Source organism: Zea mays, chromosome 1 (assembly GCF_902167145.1).
Source record: "Zea mays cultivar B73 chromosome 1, Zm-B73-REFERENCE-NAM-5.0, whole genome shotgun sequence".
NCBI classification, from domain to species: domain Eukaryota; kingdom Viridiplantae; phylum Streptophyta; class Magnoliopsida; order Poales; family Poaceae; genus Zea; species Zea mays.
In genome coordinates, this window is record NC_050096.1 from 197938554 (window position 1) to 197947515 (window position 8962).

Consider the following 8962-nt stretch of genomic DNA (forward strand, 5'->3'; position numbering starts at 1 on the left):
TCTGTCGTCCCCTCTTTGTCACGTGTTTAAGGGCGTGCTCCACATGTCAGTCGCAGGGATGCGTGTGGGCAGTGGACACCGCTTGCTCCAGCAAATGGGATGAGAGTACCTGAAGCGATCCTACTCTATTTTTTTTCAAAAAAAGGGAAAAAAACTCTATCCCTTTTCCTAGTACATAAATGCACTCCTGCCGTCCTGCGGCGAGTGGTCAACATCCCCAAATCCCCTTGCACAGTACGCAGATATGCAGTGCATGGCCACGGTCCTGCATTTCATCTGCATCGACATTGAATGCCAAGGAAAAAAAACGAATCTCAGAAAAAGCTCGCATGCTAGCAGTTATAGGCGCTCAGAAAAAACCAAAAAAGGGTCCGACGAAACCAAAATGGACCAGCAACTTCAAGGCTAGGAACCGAGAATGTACCTTTTCATATTCCCCTGCTCTACAACTCCCCCCCCCCCCTGCTCGCGCGTCCCCTGCACCCATCCTTGCTGCACCACGTGGACAGTGCCACCCCGCTGGACCCGGCGGTTCATATAAACCGCCTCCACGCAACGGCCTCCTCCACCAGGCTAGCTCCCCCACCCAAAAGCCCCACCTCCTCCCCGTGTCAAAACCTCCAAGTCGATCGCCCAGGTGGCCGGCGAGGCGGCAACCGCCGCCGTAGAGACGATGGAGGACGCGTTGGGCTCCGCGGTGGGTCCCCACTTCAGCGGCCTCCGTCTCGACTCGCGCCGCCTCTCCCTCTCCCCTTCCTCCTCCCCCTCCCGCTCCGCCAGCGGCAACGGCACGCTCGTCGCCGCGCCGGGGCTCGCGTTCCCCAAGGCGGAGGACGGGACCAGGAAGCCCTTCGTCATAGGTATGCGCCCTGCCTCGCAGTCGCCGAGACCGGCGGGCGATTGGCTTACCACTTCCTCTCTCGTTCGGGATTTTTCCCGCTGGTCTGGTTTTTGAGTTCTGGTGTCGTTCGCTGCTGGCTCTGAAGGCGTGTGTGGAGGCACCGCGTCGGGCAAGACGACGGTGTGCGACGCGATCATTCAGCAGCTTCACGACCACCGCGTCGCGCTCGTCAACCAGGTGTGGCTTCTCCTGCCCCTCGGTTTTGGCCCTGTTTCTCTGCTTTTGTGTGTTCGGATGAGCTTGCTCTACCTTTGGAGTTTGGACCTGTTCCGCGGCTGTGCTATCGATGCATTGGTGATTTGGTATGGCGAACTCTAGTGGTTTGTTTGTTTTGTGGATGCTTTGTAGATAACAGGTTCTCCTGCTCCTCGGATGGTTTTTTTTGTTGGTTTGTTTGTTTGTTCTGACTTCTGAGCTTGTTCTGCTTTGGTCCTGTACTGCGACTGCGATATCGATGCGTTTGTGTGGATAATGTGGGGAACTCTAGTTGTTTAAATTTTTTATGAATGACCAAACGCAGGTTCGGTTTCTACATTTGGAAACTGTTTATTCTATCAATGATGCACTTCCATGTAGGACTGAATGCTCTTGGTTGGGTGACTGAATGCTCTTGGTTGGGTAGATTATACACGGCTAGGTTGTTTGTTGGGATTTAGTTGGATCACACGGCTAGATTGTTTGTTGGTGATTTGGGTAGATTACACGGCTAGATTGTATGTTGCGTTTCTCTTACTCAATAACCTGAAATAGCCTTGGATATATTACTTGTTGCTGAAAATAAGATTGGACGCTAAACCGCTAAACCAATCACAGCTTATAATCTTCTTTTAACTTTAGTTTGGTTGAGGTGCGTTTCCACTACAAAGGTGATTGTTCAGAGCATAACATTAGTTTGGTTGGAACTTGGAACGGTTTACTCTGTCGATGCTATAAGTTGCTTCTGTTATATAAAATTGGTCATGGTTTGGGACTCAGATAGATTATATGTTGCTTTAGTCGTACGCAACATATAAAGCAAGGTGTACGACCTACAAGATGCTTTTAACTTGTGGACGATAATGTTTGTTTTGGAATGGCCATAATCTTCGTTATACTGAGGTGCTTTGTCACTACTCACTGGGATAGGAAGTGACCGTGCAGAACATCACTTGATGCAATATGTCAAAAAGTGGTGTGCCTAGACAAGTGCCTTGTTATTTTCTGTTAAATATTGCTTGAGTCTATTGAGTGTATCCTAAATAGCATGCAACTATCTGTGCAGTTTGCTTGAATTGTTATTTTTCTGTTCACTTTGAGATACCTTTTAAGTTTTTTTCCAGCAAATATGAGACCTATTGATTTATTAGAAGTCATAACATGAAATTTATTATGAGCATCTTATTTTCATTAGGCGCTTATACTTGTTTACAAGTATGCGCATGCATTTGCTATAATCATTGTCTACAATACATGTGTACAATGCTGCACTTGCATTCAACTATTTGTGTTCTCTTTTTGATGAAATAAGCATTACTATTTTGTTTTCTGTTTTTTGAACGCTGATCTGTGTGTTTGCAAGTTGCAAAGCATCCTGACGCAGGCTGACAGTTATCATTCAATGAAAAAGAAAAATGAAAAAGAAAATTAGTGAAGTAAGACACATTCTGCAAGGTGCTTTTAACTTTTGGGTCTTGTTTGTTTTAAAGTGGCCATAGTTTTTTTTGTTATGCTAACACTAACATGAAACTTGAGGTGCCTTGTCACTTCTCACTAAGAAGTAACTGCACAGTACCTGATGCGATAGGTCAAATATTGGTGTGCCTAGAGAACTGATCTGTGCGGTTTGTTTGGCTTGTTATTTTTGGTGTTAACTTGGAGATACCTTTTAAGTTTTTTAATGCAAGCAAAATGACACGTCGATTTATTAAAACTATGTTACATGAAATTCATTTTCATTATGAGCAGCTTGGTGTTCTTAATCAACATAAATTATCTATAATTGATTCACATGGATTTGCTCAAGTATCAGTTTAAGAAACGGTGCACAATGTCAACGTTGCATCTGCATTTCATTCGTGCTATTTTTTCAATGAAATAAGCACTATAGTTTTGTTTTCTGTTTGTTGAATCCTGATGCAGGCTGACAGTTGTAATTTGATGAATACCTGGCATTAGACTAATGGTTGCATCAAGAGATAGTAAACTATAAGATGGTTATGGTTATAGTAGGCACCTATATATAGTATATACTCTAAATAGTGCCAACCATAGAAGCACTGTTTCAGATGATTTTGAAATTGATTACAATTCACTTTGGGCTGTAACTTTTTGCAGGATTCATTCTACCATGGTTTAACTGAGGAACAGTCTGAGCATGTGCAAGACTATAATTTTGATCATCCTGGTACTTGATATGCAATCATGTGAAATCTGCTCTTCTTTTAGTTTCTGGGATTTATCTTAGCTCAAAGTAGTTTTCATTCTTTGCCTTGCAGATGCATTCGATACAGATCGACTTTTGGAGTGCATGGGAAAGCTAACAAGTGGACAGTCCGTGAATATTCCTATATACGATTTTAAGAATCACAGGCGATGCTCTGAAAAATTTAGGAAGGTAGTGAAATAAACTATTGGTGCGAGGAGAATAACTTTGTTATTATTTATTTATGATCTAATTTGCATACCCTTGTTTACAACGATTTTTTGTAAGTACATTGTCTTTATAATCATAGTTATTTATTTCTGTTGTGAAAGCTTTTTATTTATTTTTTGGGGAATGCTATTGCAGTTTTATGTTCGTGTAGTTTCCTTTTCTATATGTTGGTGTCAACCTATTAGATTTATTAGTAGGCATGTACCGTGCGACACTACATATGATAAACAGTGCAATGCTTCCTTAATTTGCCCCCCCCCCCCTCCCCCGACCAAAAAAACTGCAACAAATAAAAAAGATCCTGTTTTTTCCCATTACCACGTTATTTATCCTTATTTATTGTTTTTATGTGCCAGACAAATGAATTGTGTTTTGATTTTCCCTTGCACTCCTCTTGTGATACAAATCATTGGTCATTTTTTTGTTAGGTCAATGAATCAGATGTCATCATTTTGGAGGGGATCTTGGTTTTTCATGATCAGAGGGTTCGTGATTTGATGGACATGAAAATTTTTGTTGACGCAGGTTTGTTACAGATATATGCTTATCCATACCATGGTGTCTGCTTAATGACAAGTTATATGCTTAAATTGTTTTGCAACTTCAATCGTTTATTCATATTTTTAACCATCTTTGATCATTATGCATATCTGCTGTCATGTGATTGCATGCAGACGCTGATACTAGACTTGCTAGACGTGTGAGGCGTGATACTGTTGAAAGAGGTAGAGATGTTACCTCAGTGCTTGAGCAGGTACTCAAACACTGTGTCTTACTGGTCCACTTTTTTTACTTATGCTATTAGCAAACATTACAAATATCCCTACGCTATCATACTTGCAACAAATATAAATATGACACTAATACGAGTTTCTGTTGAAATAATCAGTATGTGAGATTTGTCAAGCCTGCATTTGATGCTTTTGTCCTGCCTTCGAAGAAATATGCTGATGTGATCATACCAAGAGGGGGAGATAACCTTGTTGCAATTGATCTAATTGTGCAACATATCAACACAAAACTTGGCCAGCATAACTTGTGCAAAGCCTACCCAAATGTCTTTGTAGTTCACACAACTTTCCAGGTACCTTCAACACTAAGCTTTACATTACAATGACCTTAGATTTGCACACTCCTGATTTTTTTGATTGATTCATCTGAACAGATAAGAGGAATGCATACTCTAATTCGTGACAAGAACATTACTACACCTGACTTTGTTTTCTACTCAGATAGGCTGATTCGTCTGGTACCACTCTTAGTTCTTCTGACCTCCAATAACTTATTAGAACCTTACCAGTTTGAGAGCTGTTAATTGTGGTTTACTTATACCAATGCATTTGTTGTACATAAAATGTCTTCCAGGTGGTTGAGCATGGTCTTGGGCATTTGCCATTTACAGAGAAGCAGGTGGTTACACCAACAGGTATGACATTGGCTCCTCTCTTCATACACCTTTCTTTCTTGGCTCCAAATTAGCTCTCTAACATTTTAACATGGACAACTATGATATACTATAAGGGCTTGTTTGGATCCCATGAATTGAAACCAATAACTATAAAGTGTTTCCCATTTTATTATTAGATTACTTTCCAATTCCTTTCAGTTCCCAGGAACCAAACAAGACCTAAGGAATTTAGCAAAGAGAAGGAGCATGGCTTGGCAAAATTGGGTCTCTAACGTTCATGGCATTTGCTATTTCCTATTCTTATTCGTTGTCTTCCCAGAACCATTATGTTCTTGTACATGTTTCATTGATGACTGTTTCTTATCGTTTTTGGAATAAACGACCACTGAAATTTGCTGTTAATTTACTTATTAGGCTTCGCCCTATATAATATATAAAGTGTTATTACCCCTACAAAACATCACATCTTATTTTCATTGTTATTGAACACCAGAGTTTTTCCCACGCATGTAAAAGAAATCTCCTGGAAGCTCTAGTACTTCCTAAGGGCTGGTTTGATGACCAGGGGAATAGTGGGGATCCATGGGGCAGGAATCCCCTAGCTATTCAAAATTGAATAGCGAGGAGATTCCTCCCCCATGGATCATCTCTATTTCTCTGATCACCAAATCAACCCTAAAAGATTATTTGCTAATTGTTCTATCTACTTCATTCTTCTTCTCATTTCTTCCAGTACTACCCTCTATTGTTCCATATTTTAGGATAGAAAAGAATTGAATGCTTGCAATCTATCGTATCATGACTGTTTTTTATCATGACTGTTTTTTCGTGCATTTCAGGATCTCTTTACATGGGAGTTGACTTCTGCAAGAAGCTCTGTGGAGTGTCTATTATTCGAAGGTAAATTCTAGAATAGCTTTTCCTAGAAAGTTTGACACTTAGGCATTAATTTAAATGCTATGTGGTGTCATCATCTCTATTTTTTCCACTATTCTACTTCTGGTTCAGCACACCCTTTATAAATTGCATTCATGAGTTCTTGTTTGTTTGTGTGGACACTAGATTCAGACTTCAATTTTCTTTGCTTTCTTGCATTCTATACTCCAACAGAAGTTGGTTTTCTAGTCCTATTTACAAAGTTAGACTGTCTCCAACAGATCCTCTAAAGGGTCCTTTATTCTAAATTGTAGAGAAGATTTTGTCCTCTACTCCCTCCAGCAGCGTCCTCTAAATTTAGAGGACCGCCGGTGGATCCTCTATATATAGAGTTTCTCTCTCCCCTCCTCTATTCATTTGAATACTTTAAACAACCGGTTTAGCAAAACTAAAATATATACAAAATATTTGAGAGCATGATAAATATGTATGTACAAAAATTTAAAAATAAAAAATGTCTCTAATATATGTATTTGCGTATAGAGGGCGTGATTTAGAAGACGTTGTTGAAGAGCAAGGAGATATAGATGATGAAATCTTTTAGAGGAGACTGTAAAGGACAAATATAAAAGACGTTGTTGGAGGCAGTCTTTATAGCTTCGACTATTACCTAGTAGTCTCTCCATTCCAATTTATTGGTCGTTTTGGCTTTTTTTAGATGAATTTTTTGATGTATCTATATCATATATTTAGGTGCCAAAACAACCTACTATTTGTGACCGATGTGGTATGTCTTAACGGTACGATTAGCGCAGATCAATGTGTAATTTTACTTATGATCGTGTTTTCGTTTTTATTATTTCTAGTTGTATATTTGCAATGAAATGGCTTTTGATGTACCTTCATTCCTTTAATTCTGCACATTTGAAATATTTGCAGTGGAGAAAGCATGGAAAATGCACTGCGTGCTTGTTGTAAGGGGATAAAAATAGGCAAAATTCTATTTCATCGCATTGGAGACAATGGACAACAAGTAAGTTTTCGTCACACTTATTGGTTTCCTTGAAAAGTGAATGATTTCTTTTTTTCCAGTTTGTGGTGTTGTGAATAAACTGAATATATTTTCTGCATCCAGCTCATATACCATAAGCTGCCCGTGGATATTGCTGAACGCCATGTTTTGCTTTTGGACCCTGTGCTTGGTACAGGTTAGCATTGCAATTCATAATTCCATTTTTTTTATATTTAGCTCTTTTGGCATGTTTGTTGCAATTACAAAGCAATGCCAGTTAGCTATCGACGGAAGTTTCCATCTTGTTTCTCCAGGTAATTCAGCTAATCAAGCCATTGAGCTTCTTATGAGCAAAGGAGTTCCTGAGGACCGTATCATTTTTCTGACTCTCGTCTCGGTAAAATTCCCTTTGCTGAGTTATAGATGGGCTATTCCTCCATCTTTGTGTTCCTTTTGGTTAGTTAGTTTGTCTCTTTCACAAACAGGCCCCTGAAGGCATCCATTGTGTGTGCAAGCGCTTCCCTCATTTGAAGATTGTAACCTCAGAGATTGATAGTGGATTGAACGATGAATATCGTGTCATACCAGGACTTGGAGAGTATGGTGATCGATACTTCGGCACAGACTAACCGATGACTGATGCTGTTGTAGTTAGCAGTGTGAAAAGGTACTCAAATTAGAGCTGACATTACCGTGGCAGATATACTGGTGTTTGGTTGCTTTATGGTATACTGGAAGACAAACGTGGATAGGTTTCTGGTAGGTGCTGAAACCGTGACCGTGTGGTCTTGTCCATTATCATATGTTTTGATACCACAAACCGTTGGTTGTGAGGCAAATTTGTTTTTTTTTTGCATTTTGAGGCTCCTAGCTGAAGTGCCTGCTCCTCGTCACACAATACTGTTATACAGCCTTGTGAAATGTATGACTGAACCCTGTTCCCGGCATCTAACAGTTGCCGTGGGGTCACAGCTGTGGTTGGAATGAAATTCAAAGGTTGTGACAAGACTTAATGTGTGATGCAGAGTTTTGTTGCTTTGGAGTATCTATAATGCTTTTTGATGCATTAGTCGACATGGATTAGTTTACATTTTTCATTTCCCGTGCGCGCTTGGTCCTTCTACCCAGGCTCACCTGAGTAAATGAGTTCAGTTAACTGTCCCCGCCAAGGCGCCAAGCAACTCGGGGTTTGTGCTGCTGGGAAAGGAAAAACTTTCCTGCTGCGCCGGTCTAGTCTCTGACTATGCCATCTTTCAGATTTTATTGTTGTTGGTTAGATGAACACTGCCTTATTACTGTTTCAACTTGTGTCGTACTGCTATGCACACGAAATGTTGTTTACTTATTATGGGAGATTTTGTAGCAAATTCAAATTGGGTTTCAGCCTTTAGTAATGCCGAGAGATGTTCGTTTTTTATAAGTACTAGCTGGATGCCCGTGCGTTGCAACGGGAATATATAATACCAGTATACTATGATAACTTATATACAAAATCTGTGTTATATTGTTATGAGAAAATGTTTCATAATCAATTTGTGATCCTAGCCATACATAAATTTTGTTATTTTAATCTAGTTATTTCACCACTACATTGCAACCATCAGTATAATGCAGACTTCGATATATGCCACGATTTGTATGGTCTCATCATTGGAGAGCACGAGCACGTTCCACACATGCCGGAAAAATTCCCTCGTACATCGTTAGTCATCAGACACGCACCACCATATGCTCTTGCTTAAACAAAAAGGTAAGTGTGTATGTGTTTGCGAAGAGAATTAAAGGCAGGCCGGCACAAAAGCTACCCTGACGGTGGCGAGGATGACGAACTGGTCACTGTTGTCGATCCTTCTCTGTGTCACCTTCGGCGCCAAGATGACGCCACAATCCTCGATATAGTAGTCGTCGAACGCACGCGACATGACGAGTACCGATGACTCTTGGTTGGGCTGCCAAACGAAGTGCACCCCGGACACATCAGCGAGGTAGTACCCCTGGCCGTTGCACCACCGAATGCGCTATTCCACTACATACATCATGTTCGAGGACACTCACACAACGTCAGCAACGTCCATCATCCCAGCGCACAAGAATTCATGTCCGGTCAGTAGCGACTTTACGTGGCAGGTTGGG

The 8962-nt window shown here is 40.7% G+C and overlaps 1 protein-coding gene across 1 annotated transcript; it reads left to right on the plus strand.

Moving 5' to 3' along the window:
* The first annotated feature begins 587 nt into the window (after nt 1–587).
* On the plus strand, nt 588–7833 carry LOC100191860 (Uridine kinase-like protein 2 chloroplastic). The gene is made up of 14 exons (NM_001137284.2): nt 588–860; nt 987–1078; nt 3215–3284; nt 3376–3494; nt 3962–4058; nt 4208–4287; nt 4423–4617; nt 4699–4782; nt 4899–4959; nt 5781–5841; nt 6757–6850; nt 6953–7025; nt 7144–7226; nt 7315–7833. Exons 1-14 carry the CDS (start codon nt 674–676, stop codon nt 7456–7458), a joined length of 1440 nt encoding a protein of 479 aa, NP_001130756.1. The 5' UTR covers nt 588–673; the 3' UTR covers nt 7459–7833.
* The last annotated feature ends 1129 nt before the right edge of the window (nt 7834–8962 follow it).

Excerpts from the sequence above, each read along its gene's own strand:
- LOC100191860 (NM_001137284.2), top strand. The coding sequence starts at position 674 with ATGGAGGACGCGTTGGGCTCCGCGGTGGGTCCCCACTTCAGCGGCCTC. Across the intron at positions 4,288-4,422 it reads TTACCTCAGTGCTTGAGCAG|TATGTGAGATTTGTCAAGCC; the intron begins GTACTCAAACAC and ends TGAAATAATCAG. Across the intron at positions 7,026-7,143 it reads GGACCCTGTGCTTGGTACAG|GTAATTCAGCTAATCAAGCC; the intron begins GTTAGCATTGCA and ends TTGTTTCTCCAG.